The 22,784-nt window shown below is 30.4% G+C and overlaps 2 protein-coding genes across 7 annotated transcripts in view; one reads left to right on the forward strand and one right to left on the reverse strand.

The window, feature by feature from the left end:
- Positions 1–431: 431 nt before the first annotated feature.
- LOC134711582 (dynein light chain Tctex-type protein 2B-like) lies at positions 432–4,520 on the reverse strand. Its single transcript, XM_063572269.1, has 5 exons — positions 4,333–4,520; positions 2,848–2,981; positions 2,130–2,199; positions 1,571–1,634; positions 432–729 (listed from the first exon to the last, which is right to left on the reverse strand). The coding sequence occupies exons 1-5, from the start codon at positions 4,410–4,412 to the stop codon at positions 682–684; spliced, it is 396 nt and encodes a 131-aa protein (XP_063428339.1). The 5' UTR covers positions 4,413–4,520; the 3' UTR covers positions 432–681.
- A 9-nt stretch (positions 4,521–4,529) lies between these two features.
- LOC134711581 (guanine nucleotide exchange factor DBS-like) overlaps positions 4,530–22,784 on the forward strand; it is a 60,362-nt gene continuing 42,107 nt past the window's right edge. For 2 of the 6 annotated variants that reach the window (XM_063572264.1, XM_063572265.1), the window contains exons 1-3: positions 11,550–13,042; positions 20,794–20,877; positions 22,077–22,191. In XM_063572264.1, coding sequence (XP_063428334.1) covers positions 12,595–13,042; positions 20,794–20,877; positions 22,077–22,191 — 647 coding nt within the window. In that variant the 5' untranslated portion in view covers positions 11,550–12,594. Of the gene's footprint in view, positions 4,578–4,728; positions 4,866–11,549; positions 13,043–19,525; positions 19,766–20,793; positions 20,878–22,076; positions 22,192–22,784 lie in introns of those variants that run through there. The other 4 variants (XM_063572267.1, XM_063572268.1, XM_063572263.1 and 1 more) reach the window with 4 other exon arrangements.

A 22,784-nucleotide genomic window follows, 5' to 3' on the forward strand; every position in this document is an offset into this window, starting at 1 on the left:
ACTACCTTGACCAAAAACTATAACCTGAAGCGGGAGGAACGGATGGACAAACGGACGGACAGACCAGAAAACATCATGCCCATGGGGCAGAAAAATGAAGTTGATGTTCTACAGATTTATAAAGCATTTTTATACTTTACAACTAATCAATTTTGAAACTTCGTTGCTGACCAAATATGAAGTAGTTCTGTACAGCAATATTGTTTTAAATTTTTTGACAATTTTTTGTATAGATATTTAACATTTTTGAAAGTTCAAAGTTAAAACAAACAGAAAGTAGGTATCTAACAGGTCCAATAAGCGCCTTCCATTTGAACTTATCACTGTCATGCTGCTGACTTAGTATGAAGTTTTTCTCAACAATAGTATTGGATAAAAGTGTGACAAAAACTTTGTTGGACATTCAGACAAGAATTAACCAATAGTGGGGAATCAATAATATATTTTAATAGATATTTCCATTCCATGTCAACAAAGTACATTCAAGTTCATTATAATTTATATCACAGTTTGAGTATGTTCATGAAGCTATCCTTTCAACTTAGTAAGTAAATTACAATGTAAACTTTCTCTTAACAACATAATTCTTTAACAGGTGGTCTCAGTCACTATTCATAGGTGTAGTATCGTTGGTGAAGATGATTTTAATGTTAATGACCCCAACAAAATAATGATACACTGTCAATAATAAAAACATCCAAATGCTGCTGCCACACAGAATAAAGAATCCTGGAATGATAAAGAAATAGAAAATCATCAAAGTTAATTCAAAGAAATAGCTTAAATAAAAACATCAACAACATATCAAATCACATTTTACATATATGTACAATCAGATAAGAGTCCTTCTATAATTAATCCCCATTATAAAATAGGCTAATACATGTAATTTATAAATTGTTACTTGGATGGAGAGTTGTCTCATTGGCACTCATACACATCTTCCTATATCTATAAATTCCCTTTTGCTTTTAAGATTGAGTTACAAATTATATTGAGCTAATCTGTCGAACTATAGATGTGTGAGTTCGTATTGGTAAACATTTCAAGTATACCAGGATGTCATATAAATTAGAAGCTTTTTTTTTATAGTAGATAGACTAAGCTTAGGGTTGTAGTTCATTTTGTCATGGTAGAAGTGTGCAGGAAGATATGTCACCCTACCCAAACACATAATTATGACTTCTAGTCAATTAAATGTTTGCTCTTACTCCTAAATATTGAGCATCTAAGTAAGGGGAGTATCAGCAAATACTGATCCTACAGTCCTTTGATTAACCCCAACAGGGAGCATGTTAACACAAAGACGAAATATATAATAACAATTTTCAATGCATTTTTGTGCAATGTCCCCATGACATTTTATAACAATCTCTCAAAACTACCAGAGTAATCTCCCTTTCAATTCTTTTATATTTTTCTAATTGTAATTCTGGAGATATGAGTAAATGATGGAAATAAAGTAATCTACTTCATCATTCTTAATTATAACTATCAGATCAGTCTAACATTGATAGATAAGTTTCTTCATTGGCATTGCTACACTTTAGTTTTATAATAAGTTACTTACATTCATAAATATATCTTGTGCATAGTTATCAGTATCAGAATCCCAGAAACATCGACATCCCATTCTAAAAAGGAAGAAATTTGTAGTAAGTTATATGATAATTTTGTCAAGATTTCAAATGTATACATACCTTTCTTTTGATTGTTTTCTTTTGTAAAATAAATGGGTGTTTGCTGTGATCTTTTCCAAATCTTTTCGTTGTATGTTCATTTACAACTCAATGTTCTATACTTGGACAGAACAGGTTTTGTTATTCCATTGATAAAATATGTTCATTTAACCAATAATTATATGCACTTCAAGTTCAACATATAATTATGTATGCATCTTGATGAATCCAAAAAAAATAGAAAGATCTCACCAAAATTATTGTTTTATCTGCAAACAAGCAGCTAAATGGATATACAGTAATTAGGTTCTTATTTTCTTTGAACAATAGCTGGTTTGCAAAAATATTGAGAACAGCTAGCTTTAATACTATTTGTCTGAGGAGGAGGCACATGGCTTGGTTGTAGTTGTTTAAGCATAAATTGTGTAAATAAAGGTAGGTAATACTTACTTGACACCTTCTCCTTTTTGTTCCCCAATGACTACTTGAACTACAAATTTATATCTGTCATAACCTAAATCTGGAAATGTAAACGTACAAAATTCTTAATATTTAGAAAAAAGCATTTCATTATTGAATCAAGTCACTTCATACACAGGAATAACGATACTGAAATATTTCAAATGGGCATGAATTCATATTCATTTGACCACAAGTTGGTCTATCATGCTAAGTATTTAAACTTGAGCAATAGTTTTTCCCCAAGTGGTGTCATTTTGGCCTCTTGAGGAGAGTTGTCTCTGACATTGGCAATCATACTACATCTTCTTTTTTATATCAATTCATTTTGAAATTTTTCTGAAATATCAATAGTTCTTTCATTTAAATCTGACCTTTAACCCTTCCATAATTCTTATTTGGTATTTTAAGTCTAAGCAGATTCCAATGTATTAGTGGATTCTAATGTTTTTATTTGTTACTGGGTGTTCCTGGTGTAGATCTGTCCAATGTGAATAGATTTGAATGTTTATTCATTTTTGTGCATTTCAACAGAAATGCAAAAAATCAACTGTAGATTAATATTGTTGAATTTATATATAAAGTATATCACTATTTAATAGTATATGGCAATATTTTTATGTTTCAGTTTAGAGATACATGTTCATAATAATTTATATAATGTATTTGAATAATTTGTATTTTGTTATCTTAATTAAAATATAAATACCTTTTAATTTTATTTTGATTTCATCTGATATAATTCTACATAAGTCTGTTGTTTCATCTACATCATAAACTTTACCAGACAATCTATCATTCAATACTGTGTGAATTGTTTCTTTTACTATTATTGGTCTAAATCTGTAAGATAAATATATCAATGAATCTTAGTTTTTTAAATGGTCTTAACTGGTCTAAATCTATTATAATTATATAAATGTATAAAATACAGTATTGCATCAAGGTATTTCTTTTCGTTCAAGCAAAAACTCTGACAGAAGTAGAGTACATTTAAGGCAGAATGTGCATATATATAAATGGACCATTAACCGACCATGCAAGGGCTGTATAGCCAGTCACGGTCGTTTTAAAAACTTCCATTTGTTGACCATACATTTATGTCACCACATAGAGGTCAGACAAGCTAAGCTCTTATATTTTAGGTTAGCTATGTCACTTTATATATAAAAAAATGTGGCATATTTATGGCAAGGCCAGATAGAGTATTTTTCCTGTTCCAAACTAACTATCCTCACTTTATTCATTAATACATGTACAAAATGTATATCTTAACAACGGATTCTAAGATGTCTTTTGTAAAAGTTAATTTAAGTATCAATATATTTATAAATAGAAACCCAGAAACCCCCTTTCTGGAACATGACTTATAATTAACATAAATGGAAATCAAGGAGGAACAACAGACAAAACACTAAGTCACAAAAAATGGTACAGCGAAACAGCATACTAAGTCACAGCTACGTTATCAAGAGCTTCAGATCAGAAACCTGAACTTTAGCTACCATACATGTTAGCAAAAAACGAAGGCCAGAACATCAAAGAGAAGAAAGCCAAACTATGAACAGTGGCAAGTTATATTTATACTGCTGTTCCTCAAACCCATACACCTTATTGCTAATCCCGGCTGCTTGAACTTTAGAGTGGGTCTCATTGGGGTCTAAGCGTGACGCGGGATTGCTGATTTTTTTGTAAGCGTGACCCGTGAAAGTCACATTATTGTGTTGTGAAAACAGGTAATGAGGTCTAGCGGGATCTGGGAGATGACCAAAAACATAGAATTGCTTACGTACATAGTGTAAGCGGGATATTGGAATCTGACAAAACAGTAAGCGGGATCTAGGATCAGAACCCCTCCAATGAGACCCCCTTTAAACGCATACAACAATCAAATTTCCATTGTGGCATCAGATATTTTGTATTATGATGTCAAAATTTTACAGTAGCCTGTGCAGTAATGGCGAACAAATAGCGAGAAGGTGTATTCTTAACAAGTGCATACCCTTTTAATGCACAGACAATAAAATTGAGAATGGAAATGGGGAATGTGTCAAAGAGACAACAACCCGACCAAATAAAAAAACTTGTTTTAATATCAATCCATGATTCAGATTGGGAAATTATCTCCCCTGTCATTGGAATGTCTCAATCTATGCCAGTGCACGTTTTCTTTTATTTCATAAACTGCACTTACTTATTTTGAAAATTAGGACGAATTATATATGTATTGCTTGCTGTTGATACTGGTGTTTCTTCAACTGCCGTTTCAGACATTGTTATAATTCAAATAACTGCAGATTTCAAAAGGTAGACTTTTTCGAAGGCATCAAAACATCAAATATGGCGGCCTTAACAACATTGCAGTGCCGTCTATCGGTGATAATGCAACTTCAACTTTGAACTTTGGTGATGACAGGTATTTAAAAATGGAAAATATAGGTAATACAACAATATATGGCATTATTTATAGTTTCATTAATGAAACAGCTTATTTTCTTTCATTTTAGAGATATTACCAACAAATATTCATTTGAAAATATCTATTTAATTGATTTTACCTGTAATGACAGGTAGCCGGTCATTAGTCAGGTGAATACTTTTTCAACCGTGACATATGCAACCGGAAGTGGAATCTGGGATTCCTAAGATGAATTTTCGATAGAGAAAAACAAATACACCCCAAAATATAATGATCTATAAGATTAATTCTATAATAATACTAAACAGGTGAGTTTTAAAACATTATTGATGAAATCTTTACACGTAACAGAAATGAAGGTAGTTTAGTCATCAATCATACCACTCCTCCCAATCAGTAATTACAGTAATTGATTGATGAAATTTATGAATGGTCAGTTTCCAGCATCATAATTCAAGATAATTCTATTTTATATTAATATCACCATCCATGAATCCAACATGCAGAGTGGTAGCTGACAGGCAGCAGGATGATTAGTTACCAAATTTAAACACATTTTAAAAAAACCTTCTATTCTCTCCCTCCTACATTTGCATTGAAGCACTGTGTTCTTTGCAGAAAGGATGAAAATTGTGTATTGTCTCAGCTAAGCGGGTGGTTTGATCTTATTATTTATATATGTAAATCAACATCTGTGATACATTTGGTGATATAAACATCTCACTGCAAATTTAGTTTTAGTTCTCATAATGACATTTTATTATTATTATTATACAGTATTTATAACAGTGCATTATATAATATTAAAATTACCCTAAGCGCTTTACAATATATTTCCATATACATATATAAGTATTAACAATAAGATATAAAAGCCCATGTTTAAACCTTTTAAAACAAAAAGATTTGAAAAATTAGTATTGATAAAACAATAAAATTTATATAAAATGGGCATGATAAAATTAAAGAGATATTGAATCGGTACCAATAAAAGTAAGTTAAAACTTCAAAATATTTGCTTAAAAAAATCTAAAATAACCAATAAAAGTATTTCTCATCCTAAATTTTATGGTAATATTGTACTTAAAAGCGAGGAAATCACTATGTGATCCTTGTAAACTCATCGAACCTTTAAACAAACTTATAAGTAAGGGTTATTGTACCAATATTGTAATAAGATCTCTGAATATAGTTCACATTGGCACTAATATTGATTTTGTCATTAGCAAATTAAAACATAACTAAATTTCATTATCTTTTGAGGCGAGATGTATAGGGGACACAGCCACGTTAACTTTTATTTCTATAGAAGTCGCTCTTCACTATACTACTACCTGTCAATACATTTATTTTTGGCATTGCACAAGTCATGTCTTCTTTGACTATTAATGACGTTAAAATACTAAATCCCTGTGATGTGTTTTAGTCGATTTTAGTCTCCGATGCATGATTTTTTACTATTAATTGGTTTTGGCTTTTAACTAGCTGTCAGTAACTGCGAGTACTCTCAAATCGTATTTTCTTGTTAATTCTACCTGTTGATACTGTTTATAATGCTTTTTTTGTCATTTTTTATTTATATGGATCTTGTCTGTATACCAGCTTTGATTATTTGTAATATCTTCAATTTTTCACTTATTCTTACAACATTTGTATAAACTTCAAGATTATAAAAAAACGTTTTTTTTTTCTAAAGTGAACATTGATTGGTTAAATATTTCTCAGTGTGTTTGAATTTGTTTGTTAGCCTTTTGGTCATGAATGTTTGTCTCTAATATTTAATTAACTGTGCATTTGTATTCAGATATCGCTGATCAAATTTATTCGTTCATTGTGTAATCATACGTTTTTTGATTGAGTTAAGTCTGCCAATTGATATTTTATCATATGTTTTTCTATGTTGTGATGTTATGCTATTGTTTCAGAAAAAGGGAGAAGGTTTGGGCCCATTAAAACGTTTAATCCCGCTGCAAATGTTTGCACCTGTCAAGTCAGGAATCTGATGTACAGTAGTTGTCGTTTGTTTATGTAATATATACGTGTTTCTCGTTTCTCGTTTTGGTTATATAGATTAGACCGTTGGTTTTCCCGTTTGAATGGTTTTACACAAGTAATTTTGGGGCCCTTTATAGCTTGTTGTTCGGTGTGAGCCAAGGCTCCGTGTTGAAGGCCGTGGTTCAATTTTTAAATTGTTATTTGGATGGAGAGTTGTCTCATTGGCACTCACACCAAATCTTCCTATATCTAAGTTAAAAATTCAAAAAAAGTAATATCTTGAAAATTACAATTATGTAGAAATATGTTAAGAACTATTTAAAGCATGACTGAATAAATGAATTTCAAATTTTTCTTAAAAACGTTCACACAATGGATGTTTAATAGATCACTTGGTAAATCATTCCACAGAACGGCTGCTGCTTTGTCGAATCTTCTTTCCCCATATGTTTTAGTTCTCAAACGTGGCGTTGTTAAAATCATGGAATTTTCATTATTTAAAGTAAATATCTGGCTTAAAATATGTACCTTGAAATTTTGTTTTATTTGAAATATTTAAATGTGGGATTTAAATACTATCATGACTTGGAATTTGAATAAAATTTACATATGAAGCTTTAAACTTGAAAAATACTAGGTTGTTGTCTTGTTGTAGCTAGACTCTTGATACATGTATATAGTTCTCACAATAACACAAATAAAATGAATTTGGAATCTACAATGTTCTCACAATAACACAAATAAAATGAATTTGGAATCTACAATGTACATGTATACTTGAATGTAAGAATGAATACTAATTAACAAATTCAGATTTACACGAACATGTAAAAGAATAAAAAATGTCATAGAATAATTCTTTTTCCATTCATTTAATGGACACCTACAAAATATTTGTTTCCCTGTCATTGAATTCAAAGTTTAACTTTCTTTGCACAAACAAAACGATGCACTTCAAGATACACCTGATTTAAAGTAATTGCATGTTCCTGCATATAGAAGGGGAGATAATTGAACTTTCCCTATTATTTTTTTTTATATTAGACTGAAATCTTAATATGGTTGGATGGATTTCTACTCAGTTAATGTGTTTCAATTATTTTTATAATCAGTGAATGCATCAGCAGTTGAAAGTGTAAACAATTGTTTTGAAAACTTTTCTGATCTTATGGATTTTAAATAGCTGCATGTACGACTATGTTCTTTTGAAATCTCTGTAAAATAAACTCTGTCACAGCTTTTTGTACTGAAGAAAAATTGTCCTGTTGAAATTATATACATCTATTTATCAAATGGGATTGCAACTATCAAGGATTTGTACAAGTATTACTATACAAATCCTTGTAACACTATAGAAAAGAAAAATGTGAAAAATCTAATATTTTATTTTGCTGTTTTATCACAGACATGAATAAGTCTCCAATTTAGTGGCATTAAGTCATACAATATAACTTGATGCCAACTGAGATTAAATTGTTCATCCTCAGGGATTTTCATTAATAAAAGGAGATGTATCATGACAGTTGTACATCCGGGAAGCCTATGATATCCTTTGATACCCCAAGAAAAATCTTGTTACTCACACATTATAATTTTGTTTAGCATAACATGAACATCAGCCAAAATATTTTGTATATGTTACATTTTTGGGGAATCACACCATTCTGAAAAATCCTTGATCCATTCTGTCCGTCTCTCAGAAAGCAACCTACATGTCATGAAACAAAATTCCAAAAGATATTGGAGGTCAACTTTAAAAATAGTAAAAAAACCTTTGAAGATGTACATGTATACTGTATCGTCGATGGTACATGTACATGTACATCCTTGATAAGCTATCTTGATTTGATGTATACATGTAGGTTGCCCTAGCTATTTGTTTTATTTCATGTGACATGTTACTGGAGTTTAACTTTAAGAATATATTTTAGTCCTTTAAAGATGCAAACAGGTATCCCCAATGGTAAATCTTTTACTAAATATCTTGGTTTGCTGTCTAGGTTTCCCTATGGGTTTGTTTTATTTCAGGTTATGTTTGCACAACCCTCCTCCCATTTCAACTGGACATCATACCAGCTATGGAGTATAAACACATCTATTTAATTTATTCTAAACTTCTTGTCAAAGCTCAGGCTGATTTAAGGTTAGACATATGGTATAGACATTAGTTTATTGTTTGAGGACAATGTTTTGTCCTCTTGTTAACTTTTGTGATGGTATCATAGTGTTTAGGGTTTATCATCAACATGTTAATCTTACATATCTTTTTATATAAAACAACCCTTTCGTCAACAGCTAAATCTTTGATGGACACAAAAAAAAATGCAGCGATTTTTAACTAAAATCAACCAGGTCAGCTAGACCATGTAGAAAAAATAAACTGCATATTTTTTATGTAAATTTTTTTATTATTTACAGTTTAATATTTTCTGCTTTATTTGATAAATACTTAGCTCTAGGTTCATACTTTATTTGCATATGAACATATTACTGTGTACCTCAGGGTACACAATATGGACAATAGATTTTTATGTACTTGTATTAAATCAAATTACAGTTTTATTGATATCAGTAAAGATATCTTGAAAGGTGTTGTCAAAAAATACATGTACCCTGAGATGGTAAAAAATGTTGTATAAAATAGAAAAAAACACCATATTAAATATGCTTATTGGCATGTATTTTACTAGTAGAAAAACCATGTGGAAAAGTTATACGTCTTAAATTTAAAAAAGGACTTAACATTGTATATACAAAGTAGACACCTGTTTGATAAAATTAACATGTAAGTGGTGCTGCATTTAAAGTAAGTTTGCAATCTAAAGGTAAATATTTTGCCACTTGAAATAATTTTGTTTAAAAGACTGCACTTGAATTAATGAAACGGTTACAAGTGAGTAGTTGATTTTAAATGTGATTTAAAAAGTATATTTTAAAGACTTGTCAGATCTTCTGTCTATCAAAAGTTATATCTCCTGTTTTATTTTAAAATGAATTTTGTAAAATAAATTGTTTGATTTAAATTCTGATAGATTAATAACTACATGTATTTATCGGATCATTTTATACAAGTCTTGAAGTAGGATAGAAGGGAAGGAGAAGAGAGTTGAAGTATACATGTATAAGAAAACAAAATTTGAGTATGATTTTGAAGAGTTATGTTCATAAAAATATAAAGCTGAAGGAATGAAGGAATGATAAATGCCATTATTTTTTACTCATCTCATTTTAAAAGTCTGAAAGTGTCATATAAGTTTATATTTTTTAGTCTTTCTGACAGATATATGTATCAGTATTCCGGTTATTAAAATTAGTCTGTTTAGGTCATCAAGCAACTTAAATTTTGGCACATGGTACATAAGTAAAACAGATTCTACCAATATTCACCCCATTGATTATATATGATATTGATCCATTCTCAATAGTTACATGTTTTAAATATTCATATTCTATATGTTAAAAATTTTACAATCTTGGAAGAAATTTTTTTTAATGCAATTTTCTAAATTAAATATATAATGTTAGTGAATCTTACAAACAAATATAACAGTTGTCTGTATGTAGGAAGTTTCTACACCCACTTTAGGAACAAGTAGCAAAAAAAAAAGAATCCTACAACACATGTTGATCTGTAAACAAATATATATTATAAATCAGTGGCGGATCCTGCCATTTGAAAAAAGGGGGGTTCCCAACACAGGACAAATGGGGGTGGGGGTGGTGGGGTTCCAACTATATGTCCTCATTCAAATGCATTGATCGTCCAAAAAAAGGGGAGCTTCCAACCCCCCAAACCCTCCCCTAGATCAACCACTGTTAATGTACTGTCTAAGGCTTTGATTATTGAAATTACATTTCCATCTTTTGCCTCTCTCAAAAGGAAATTAAATGAAAAATTTATAATATTTTTGAAAGAAAATCAGACCCTCGAGATATTCAAAGCAATGTATAATTAATTTATTGAATGTAAACTTCAAATGGTTAGTTTTCCCAAATTATGTAGATATAATACAAAGTCCTATTACGTAAAATGAGCATTATAATTTTCCACTATCTTATTCATCATCTAGTGTTTAACTTGATTATTGACTTTGAAATTGATATAGATATGTGGAATAATTATGTCTTTGATTATGGTAGCTGCAATAAACATATATACCAACTGGTAATTGAACATCATAACAAATGCATTTAGAATTGTGCATATATATACATTTCTGGAATTTTATCAAAGTTCTTTTTTTTATTAAAATATATTCAGTTTAAGAGTCGGACAAACAGAGATTTATCATTTTTGGGTGAATTTTGATCAAATCAATAACTAGAGATATATTCTGTTATTATTCATTAATGATAAAACTGAATAATTGTCCTGCCATCTTTTCAAAATTTCCAGGGGGGATTTGAAGCCAAAGGAGAACTTATGCTCCTCGGTAATTTCACAAGTAGTTTAAATCTACTATAATATTCAATTGTTTGAATGAGTATGTTTATGTTTAAATACCCCTCTCACTCATTTCAATTCCTATTTTGAGGTGTTCAAGTTATAAAATGAAGAATTTCAAAATTGAGTTGAGACCTCTCTTGGGAACTCATTGTTTTTTTTAGGCTGATTGAATTTCCATGGGGTAGATTGAAATTTCAAATATTTATTTCATTGCAGAAGTTGATATAAAACATGATTAAAAGCTGTAAGTTCATGTACTGTTTTTTTTTAAATTATGCTATCTTATTGTATCTTGCACAAATTACTTTTTTCTATTTTCGTGAGTTTTTTTTAAAGTATTTTTTAAGTTAATACCTTTGACTGTCATATTTGTACCTGATGCAAATGAAGACAATCCCATTAGCAATAGATACTTATTTAAATTAAATAATTAATGTGTTTATTTGCACTACCTGTGTAAATTTTACTAGAAAACCCATCAAATCTGTTGTTATTGATTTAAACAAATTCATTGATTGGACAGGTTTAAGTTTAACCTTGTCTCTCTGCAACATGTTTTCATGACTTCATAAAACATGGCCGTGTCAGCCAATTCTTTCATCGGGACAAGCGGAGATTTATAATTTTTGGGGGAATTTTGATCAAATCAATAACTAGTGATATATTCTGTCATTTTTCATTAATGATAAAACTGAATAATTACAATTGTCGGACAGTACTCCTATGAAATGGATTTTGTAATTTGCCAGATATTGATTGGACAGTTACGTTTTTCGTTTTATCCTACATGCAGCTATGATGCAGATAGTAGATACTGTGTGTGCAAATTTAGAAATTAAGTCTGTTCACTGTAACATGGAAATAGGTTTGGATTGATTTTTGGCGTTAACATTCCGTTGTATGTAACAATAGACTTTTAATTTGTTATGGAAGTGGATGTGTTTTATTATTTCGTATCAATGTTTGATATTTGGTTTTTGGGAGAAACTTTACTAGTAGATTTTCTGGAAATGGCTATTTATTTTGTTGACATAATTTTCCAAAGTTTACAGGATTTTGTTTATGAAACCTTGGACTTGTCTGATTATTATATCACATCATTAGCTTAGGATAATAACAGGAATTATATTTGACACTTGCAGTGAAATCAAGTGAGGAAAATTAATACTTGATGGTAATTATTGATTTAATGAGGGGAGATAACTCTATTAAAAGTTAGATATGATCAAATTGGCATAGAAAACTGTTATCAGGAAGTTGTGTTATTAGTTTTGGTTTTAACCAGATTTATTTCTAAAGATAGAAAATAGAGATTTATATAAAAATACCTAACTGTCAATATTTAAGAATTGACATGACAGCAAATTTTTATGTATGGATTAAAACAATTATTGCCATGTAAACAGGTGTGCATGATGAGTCAGACAACCATGTGACAATCCTCGAACAGGATTTTCAAAAAGAATGATTTTATCTGAAAGATCATGTTGAAAGAAAAAAATATTGATTTGTTTTGACTCTGTTATGCAACCATATTAGACTTCATGCGATATAAGGATGCATCCATTATAATTGGATAATAGTGACTTTTCAGTATGACAGAACCTCGAATAACATCGTCTAAACTGCCAGGAATACCTGGAAATCAGGTCGCTAAAATTGAAAAGCAAATTGACGATTTTTTGGAAAACTTTAAACGGAAAAGTTCGATTCTTGATCGTCAGACTAGTGAAGAGTACAGGGAATATTTAGGGGTACCTTCTCTTCATCCTGGTTACAGTTCTTCCCAGGGTTCCACAGAAGATTTTACAGACGATTATAGTCCTAGCACAGACAAGTCTTATTACTTGGGAAATAGCCTAACATTTCACCGTTCCCACAAACGTCAGTTCAGTAATACGACCACAACTACAACAGGGACTAGTGACTCTGAATGGGGTCCTGATTATGAAGAGGATAGTGTATTAAAGGATAAATTTATTGTGTCTCCTGCATCAGACAATGCTCCTTTACCTAATGCTGAATCTGACATTAAGCCAACTGGTAAGGACTTAGTATATATATGTCTGATTATACATTATAAGTTGCATGTGTCTTCTACATCCTAGATAGTTGTTTTTCTTTTGATTGCCATGTCTGTTTGTAACGGGTAGTCTGGAGGATATGAGATTAATTTTGAGACAAGAATGATTGAATTTTTGTTGAAAAGTACACAACTACCTTGAGAGAGATTCTGATTTTCATCCACTTTACTTTTACAAAAGGTTTAAACCCTTCATTTTCAAAAAGATTTAGAATTTCAAGCAATAAATTGAGCACACTGCAAACCAAAACATTTATAAATTCTTATGAAAATAGCATAATTTGAGTTTTATTGTTTTGTTGATTTCCATTGTTACTATACAAGAGTTAAGCCTCTTGATCCTCCCTGTGGTCCCATATGTTTAAGAATGATAAATAATGATCCCCTTACTCTGATTTGTTAATACTGTTGTGACTTTAAAGTGAAAAGAATATTCGTTATAGCAAACTTCTAAACCAAGAAATTTCTCTGAGATTCAAAGAATCAACTGTAATTCTCACAAGAAAATTCAGATTACGTTAGAATATCACTATCCATTTTAATTTTCCAGAGTTATGGCCCTTGATTTTTCAAACAGTTGTTTATATAAAATTTGTGGTTTTTGAATGATAGATCTTTATATTCAACCAGTCAATGGCTTGAAATGTGTTGTGAAGTGTTGTGAACATAGAAGAACAAATTGCTTTGTCTTGTTATTTTTGAAATATGCCCCCCAAAAAATTGTCTTTTTAAAAACCCAAACACAACAAATGATGTACAGAGTACTATTGACACATCAGTTTGTGCATGCAAAAAATATCTTTGAAAAACATAAAAAATAAAAAATGTTTATAATTTTTGGGTTGCATTCAAATAGAAAGGTGTACAAACATTGAACATATATCATGCATTTAACTGTTTTTACTATCAATTAGTTATAAAGATTGCATATAGTAGGGTTATCTTTGATCGTGACACCAACTTTTTCATGTCGGGTTTGTAAATATCTTGCATTAACTTAATTTGGCAAGTGTAGTGTTGATTTTAGTGCCTGATTATTGACATTCATAGAAATGAGCTCTTGTTGCCTTATATTTTGTATACTTAATATTGCATGACTAATCTGAACTAAATTATTGCTGGTCCTTCATTAAAACCTTCCACAATATTGTTGGGATCTCGGTCACCACTAGTTACTTGAGCCTGAATACAAAAAGGAAATTCAAGGTTAGAGCATGCTTGTTAAGTTTATACAGTACATTGTACTGGTATTGATAGTAATTATACCAAAAAATCTTTTAAAAAGCACAATTTTATTAACATGAGTTCTATCATTTGAAGAAAATGAAGGATTTTTAGGGCTTAAAGTTAAACAATCAAAAATTAGCAGCTGATAGAAGATTTGATTTACTCCTACATTTTGTACATATTTACTCAAACTAGAAACATGTAATTAAAAAGACATTCTGTTTGAAGGTAGCTAAAAATAAGATTTGAAAATCACAATTACAAGAATTTCAGATGCATGTGACAAAATTGGTTTAAAAAAAGGGCAGTTGATATAGAAATAAAGAGATGTGCAATGCCTCCATGTTAAAGACCTCTCCGAATCCTGTAAAAAGGGCAAATAATGCACAGATGTTAAGATAAATCCTTTTCTTATCAATAGATGCAATTGAATGCAGAATGCATACAATGTACATGTACAATGTATTATCTTATTCAGATTCATTTCCATTTTTTCATTAGGAAGAATGAGTGATAGTTTGGATTTTGTTTGTCTAGCATATGTTTTTGCACAAGTGTTAAACATAGCAAATATATCAGGAGAAATCTTCTTTTAAAAAAGCATTGAGTCATTATGCTACCAAGATGTTAAGGAACAGGATATTTTTATAAGGTCTTGAAGATTATCCAGAGAAAAATATCACAATGGCCCAAAAGAAATTCTCCAAGGTCTATCTAGTACTATTGCTTTAATAGCATTTTTTTCATGAAATTAAACAATTGTCATTGTATCTGATGATAAATTGCCATTGATAAAAAAAGTGAGACCATTTGACTGAACAAAAATAAATTTGTGTCTTTACACTAATTGAACCTTGTAGTGGGGTTAGGAGTAGGGTTGATCAATAAGAAAACTGAAAAAAGGTTAGATGTTTAGACTTGCTTTTTTTCAACCCTTATATAATGAATAAAATGAACTGTCGAAAGTGCTCATTCAAAATAACATATATTTGAATTATTGTATATTTCCTATTGTGAAGTACTATACTTATTTATTCAGGACATATTGGGTGTTTAATCACATTTTAAAGTATTTGTATGAGTCTACTCTACATTTTTCAGTTTTTTATTGTAACCTTGAAGTATTGATACTTTTATACAAACAATAATTATAAGTGATATCCTGGATTTGTAAAATGACTCCTGATTTAAATGAAATTATTTTCTAATGATTAAAACTATAATACTTTTGAATTAAACAATATTAAATTGATATCCTGGATGCATAAAATGGATTTGTCCTAATTTCTATTTTAAATTATAATGAATTGAAGGTAAGATTAATTTTGTTGATTGTTGATTGCTTAAAACATGTATTCATCTTAAAATATTTCATACAAAAGGATGGGGACAAATAAGAAAAACAATCATTCTTGACACAGATTAGGGTATTGTCATTTGGAAAAACAAGTTGAAGGTATAAGGGAAGATATTTTGTTTTCAAACAGGTCACCCCTCAAACAGTTGTTGCTTAGGCTTTGTAACTACATCTTCAATTTGACCAGATGAATACTGTTACATGTGTTGCAATTCACAGAGAATATATACAAAATAATGGTCAAAGGGACAACTATCACCAGGGGCGGATCCAGCCATTTGAAAAAGGGGGGTTCCTAACCCAGGAAAAAGGGGGGTGGGTGGGGTGGTTCCAATTACATGTCCCCATTCAAATGCATTGACCGTCCAAAAAAAGGGGGGTTCCAACCCCTGGACCCCCCCCCCCCTCTGGATCCGCGCCTGATCACAAAGGCCAAAGGTTGTGGATGTTATGAACTAAAGGTCACCATACAGCCTTTAAACAATTTACAAAATTCCTACCCTATAGCTATAGTCAGCTACAAAATTCAACAGCTTGACAAAACCTAAAATGATTCAATGGAGAAAATTTATCCTAAAAACAATAGATGAAACAAAAGAAAGATATACATTTTAAGTTGAGTATTATTTTATAGAAGACAAAACCAATGATAGTTCATCAAATGTCCTAATAAAGACAATTTTCAAACATCTTAAATACCACAGTATTGGATTGATAACCTTGAAAATTAAATTTTAAAGTTAAACAAGTCTGAATGGATTGTATCTACATCTATGGGCCTTAATATGAACAACATCACTGTAAAACTAGTATTGTTTTGTATCCCTTTTGTAATATTAGGTTCCTATACTACTTGTTAAGCCAAATTTTTACATCTACTGTAAATTTTTGTATATAAGTTAAAATATCTGAATAGATGCAAACTATATACAAATATTATAGATATAGGAAGATGTGGTATGAGTGCCAATCTGACAACTCTCCATCCAAGTCACAATTTATAAAAGTAAACCATTATAGCCTTAATATAGGTCAAGGTGCCGTCTTTAACAGGGAGCCTTGGCTCACACTGAACAGCAAGCTATAAAGGCCCCCCAAAAAATACTAGTGTAAAACCATTCAAACAGAAATGTCCCCTTGATCGTGTGATGCAAAACAGCATTTAAAAAAGAATGTAAAATGCTTAACAGTAAAGATCAATCTACATTTTATATCTGTTATAAATGCTTTCATTGTTGTTTTCATATTTGGTATTGTTATGCTGCAATTTGCCTTAAAATTGGGTTGTATTTATACATGTTGCAAATTTCTGTCGATTATTTGTGCACCCTCTGCTAAACACAAGAGAACATGTTGTCCGATTAGTCAGAATTAGTGTGACTCATCTGAAAAATCGCTGTTTTTTACTTATACTTATATTATTGACAATCAATAGATATATCCCCTGTCAATGAATAAACAGGACTTATGATACAGTGTTAGATATTATGTATTTGTATATCAAACTGAAAGATGGATTGTTTTCATCAGTTTTAAGACTTTTAGTAATTGGTACAGTATAAGAATAAGGAGATGTAGTATGATTATCATTGTGATATCTATCCACCAAAGTTCAAATGAAGTGAATCTATATTTAAGGGGGCTCGTGGGTCTAAATATTTTTTTTTATTTAATATAAGATTTTTCTATATTTTTCTATAAATGAACTTTATCTTATCCTTAATAGGAAAATGAAATAAAAAAATGGGGTCACCGTTCATTTACGCTCACAATCTGCCGTCGAAAGAAACGTACATTTTTGTTTATGTCATTTTTTTCTGTTGAACTAATAGGAGAAATAGCGGTAATATCGAAATAAAAAAAGAACTAAATTACAGAAATCGATTAAATTTTACAATTATTTAGTTTATGTACAGCTTATTCGAAAACAACAATAAAAAATATAGGTCACCGATGAGTAAAAAAAGATATTTCAATTTTGATGCCAAAAAATGGCATTTTTGAACCAAAGGGAGATAATTTAGAGCTTTTTCATTGATATCGACATTTTAAAAGTCACCTGGGGTCAACACGAATTGATTTTTTTTGTAATAATTTTTGTACCATATGATAAAGTAACAACTACTGAAGGTAATTAATAGAATTTGTAATGTAAAATAAAAGTTTATTTTTTTTCTGAAAATCTTATACCCGCGAGCCTCCTTAATAACCATACAATTAATTTCTATCTTTAGACAGACATGGTTTTACACTAGTCATTTTTGGGGCCCTTTATAGCTTGCTGTTTGGTGTTTGGCTGCGTGTTGAAGACTGTACTTTGACCTATAATGGTTTACTTTTACAAATTGAGATTTGTGACTTGGATGGAGAGTTGTCGCATTGCCACTCATAAGTGCCATACTCTGATCTTGTTAAAGATGGCATTGTGTTTATTTTGCTTCATCTGTTTTATTTGCAACTTTATTTTGAATTTAAAGGTTTTCAATTGCTAAATTATTCTGTTGTCCTTCCCACTCATCTAATTTTCTGAAAACATTGAGGTACTTTTACCTATATGTTAAGATATTGTCAAATAGATGACATGATTACATTATGAACTTCTTGCAGATAATACTTTATTAGCTCATACATTGCAATCACATGATTGTGTTTGTTATCTGTATACTTACTGTAACAGTCATATTTTGGGTGTTTAGATTCCAAATTTAACAAAATTGCTCACATAGATAATTGTGCCTGTACTTGTGCTAAAAATAGATCATGAATTAGTAATTGCATTATTATTTTTGCAATTATAGAGGCTTTATGAAGAAAATTGTTTGTCAATAGGTCCTTTCGGTTTTATATCAATCCTTTAACTTATTTTGGTAAAACCACTGTACCACTATATGGTCTTTGGTAGTCTTTGGTATCATTTTTCTTTTGAGGACAAGAGATTTACGTTTATAATTCATGGCCCTGACAAACAGACTTTAAAAGTTGCTTTTTTTCTTGCTTACAATGTGCCATACAGTATTAAGAGTGATATTGGTTAACTCCTTGTCAGAATAATGTGCCTGGATGGAGTGAAATGTTTTCCAACCATGTAAGACCCTCATGTGAAGTCAAGGTTGTTAAAATCCACCCTCAGCATGTTGTTCTGAAGACTGTTACCGTGTGATAAATTTTACAAAAGTTTTGAGTCTAGTATAACATAAATCTCTTTAAACAGATATTTGATAATCTGTTATTTATTCACAACTTTTTAGAATAAGGACATATAATATTGTTGATGACCTTATATTGACCTCTAGATGTCATTTAAATTTTTGTGTTGTTGATAGCTCAGCTGCTTTTCTTTCTAATCTTTTATTTATTGATATATATATATTTGAAATTACTGATAATGTTTTTAATTAATAAAACATGATTTAACTCAATTTTTTAGATCATTTTTTAATACAGGATTTATATACTAAAAAAAAGTTAAAAGTACAAAAAAATAAAACATAAGTGGAAATGAATGAAGTAGTTCCTTAAAATGTTCAGGAAATTCTTTTTAAGATAGTTTGTCACATTGCCATTAAATGTAAACTGTACACTACAGTGACTTAAATTTAACCTTTGCAAAGGTGAAAATTTATCAAACAAGGAAAATTTATATCCTATTAAAGTACTTTATACATGTATAAAACTTTCACCTGGTTTTACTAATTGAAATTTTCTAAGATTTGTTCCTTGTTTAAAGAATGTATGGAGACATATTTAGGAAGCAGTCACATCCTATATCAAATATACATGTAGATTCATAGGCATGTACTTATACATGCATAAACTTCGTAATCATTGAGGTGTTTAAGTATTATATAAACTATACTGATAAAGTGGATTACAGGTGTATCATATTTCTTCTCAGGTGACATAATTACGTATACCTAGGAAGTTTGAATCGTCACTTGTAAATATAAACATTGAAAGGAAACTGAATACTGAAAAGTATTTGTATTGACGTATTTACATATTTATTGACAAGGAAAGATGTGATTTTGTATACTTGTGGATTGTTGTAGTGAAACTTGAGGATTTTAGATTAGCAATATGCTTTCTGCTGAGCACGTAGGTAAGAAAAAAATAAGCTGATAAAATTTCCATCATTTTCAAACACCCTTTTGAGTCCTTGAATTAAGACTTTTCATATAATAAGAGGAAAACATAGTATTTGGGAATATATTTCTTATTTTGAAAAAGCAGAGAAAGGGAAATACATGTACAATATAGTAACAATTTCAAGGAGTAATAATTTGTTTAGTATACTAAAATTTTATATTGAATTTGGATGATACACAGGAAAAGTTTATTTAATAATATGAATAAAAGGAGATGTTGGGTCTGTCACAATTAAACAGCAATCCAACATTTTTGGATATAAGATTTACAGTTCTAGGTTGACCCACTTATGGCAAAAGTATATCCTGTGGACTTCCTGAAAATTGTTCATATTTTGTACTTGTGATTTTTTGTAATGCCTGTCAATACACATCTTTGCTAGCCAAGCGTAACCATCCAGAAGAGGAGGGCACTGGATCTTAACCCATGGCTAGCAAAAATGGTCAATACATAAGTGTATAATAATGTGCTACGGCTCATTACTAGTTCTTTTTGACCAAATTGTCACAACATTTTTTTGGCATTCTGCTACATTTGTATTCTACAAATGCAAACAAGAAAATTCTGTTATTAATAACCATTTTTCACTTATGTCAAAATTTTGTTGTTTATTTAAAATTATGCACATTTCAAAAAGGCATCTGTTTCAGAAAAGAAATACATACCTTATTAAAATATAACACATGTTATATTAAGGTACATATGACATTTTTTTCTGAAACAAGTGCCTGTGATAATTGAGAAAAGTACAAATTCAGTGTGACTAGGACAGTAAGATGTTGTCTGTTTTTTACATGTCACCTTCAAATAGGAAATGTTCTTCCCTTTTTCAAATTTTAGATGTAGGTGTGAAAATGTAGCTTAAAAGTACATCTCATTGACTATTTCCTTCCATGTTATTTGTGTTCCTGTCAAGGTAAATTTTTCATTTAACTTAAATTTTAAAGGTATAGTTAAGTATGTGAACATTGTATTTTTCAGGAGATGAAATGGGGGAAGCCCTCTGTCCCTACAGTGTACTGGATGTGGCACCATTGCTGCAATCAAAATTTGCTTTTGTATCAGGTAATGAACACTAAAGTTATAGATTTAGTGAGAATTAGAGAAGTCTTATAGGCACTCATACCACATCTTCTTATATCTATTCAAAAAAACTTTCAAAAAACAAAAAACAATGCTGTAATCAAAATTTACCTTTGGTAAGGACCACTTATGAAATAAAGGTCAACAGACTTTTTATAAGAAAGATGTGTTTTAATATCTATAGATCTTAGCAGACTGAACAGTTAAAACTGCTTGTCAACAGCAATCACCAGCCTAGCTTAAAACAACTGATATTTTTATTGAAAGAAAAAACAAATAACACATAAAAATTATAGATATGTGCATTAAAAATGCTATTAATCTGGTGATCTTCTTAAAAGCTGCTTAAAATACTTATAAATAGGTATTATAAACCAGACTTAATTTACCACACACAAACATTATTGTCTAAATCTAGAGGCAATGAAGGGATATTATAGTTTTTGGCATTATCTATATTTGTCTCACCTGATGAAAGTTGCAGTATGGGGAGAAATAAGATTTACTTTTCTGAACTGTTTAAGATTTGTCAAAACCATAATACTTATGTCTAGCTGTAACCCAGATTAAGAACTTACTTAACAGGAGTTTCCTGGTGTATAAGCTACTTTTTTCCGTCTGACCTCGACCTGATGTTTCGGGATCAAGGCTTAAATACACATTTTCAGAATGAGGCATTTTCCTCAGTAACTGTGTATTATAGGTGAATTTTATAATTTGGTACAAAAATGTATATGGATTATCTGGTCTGTCTAGACAAATATTTCATGCATACAAGGAATAAGAACAAACAGAACTAAGAATGCAGAGAGTTTTAGTAATGGGACTCCAGGGATAAAGGATTTGAAATTTAGACTTCTCCTGGAATTAGAAATGTGGTTGGGGACAACAAATTTTAATTTTGCCAATCAACAAGCCACTAGGCCCCTCAAAAAGTTGAAAAAGTTGTTGCATGAGATTCTTTACATGCAAATATACCTAACACAACCTCGGTTTATTTATCCCCCTTCTTACTGGAAATGTCTGTGTATTTACATATCTTGCACAGCTAAATAGGCCTCCATTAAAGGAGAACAGTAGAAATAACCATTTATCTATTCTCAAGATGAATCACTTAATGATATTTCAATGATTATTTTGAAAACATTTATTTATTGAAGTTTTTTTTAAAATATTTTCAGGGGGTAAAGCAATCAATGGAGCCCCAGTTTTAACCATTCCAGAAAACCCTGACCAGAAAGAGATATCTGATGAAGATTATAAAAAGATTGTGTGTTATCTTTGTTGTGTACCACCGTAAGTTTGTTTGTTATCTTTGTTGTGTACCACCATAAGTTTGTTTGTTATCTTAATTATAATCCCTTGTACGTTCTTTCTTTTTATTATATACCATTGTAAGTTTGTTGTTATCTTTGTAATATACAAATTTTAGTTGGTTGTTATCTTTGTTGTGTACCAACATAAGTTTGTTGTTATCTTTGTTGTGCACAACTTTAAGTCTGTTTGTTTTCATTGATGTGTACCAACTTTAAGTTTGTTTGTTATCTTCATTGTGTACCACTGTAAGTTTGTTTGTTATCTGTGTTGTGTGTAAGTTTGTGTTATCTTTGTTGTGTACCACTGTAAGTTTGTTTGTTATCTTCATTGTGTACCACTGTAAGTTTGTTTGTTATCTGTGTTGTGTGTAGGTTTGTGTTATCTTTGTGGTGTACCACTGTAAGTTTGTTTGTTATCTGTGTTGTGTGTAAGTTTGTGTTATCTTTGTTGTGTACCACTGTAAGTTTGTTTGTTATCTTCATTGTGTACCACTGTAAGTTTGTTTGTTATCTGTGTTGTGTGTAGGTTTGTGTTATCTTTGTGGTGTACCACTGTAAGTTTGTTTGTTATCT

This window comes from Mytilus trossulus, chromosome 3, assembly GCF_036588685.1.
Source record: "Mytilus trossulus isolate FHL-02 chromosome 3, PNRI_Mtr1.1.1.hap1, whole genome shotgun sequence".
NCBI classification, from domain to species: Eukaryota; Metazoa; Mollusca; class Bivalvia; order Mytilida; family Mytilidae; genus Mytilus; species Mytilus trossulus.

Excerpts from the sequence above, each read along its gene's own strand:
- LOC134711582 (XM_063572269.1), bottom strand. The coding sequence starts at position 4,412 with ATGTCTGAAACGGCAGTTGAAGAAACACCAGTATCAACAGCAAGCAAT. Across the intron at positions 2,200-2,847 it reads AATCAAAATAAAATTAAAAG|ATTTAGGTTATGACAGATAT; the intron begins GTATTTATATTT and ends TTACATTTCCAG. Across the intron at positions 1,635-2,129 it reads CAAAAAGGAGAAGGTGTCAA|AATGGGATGTCGATGTTTCT; the intron begins GTAAGTATTACC and ends CTTCCTTTTTAG.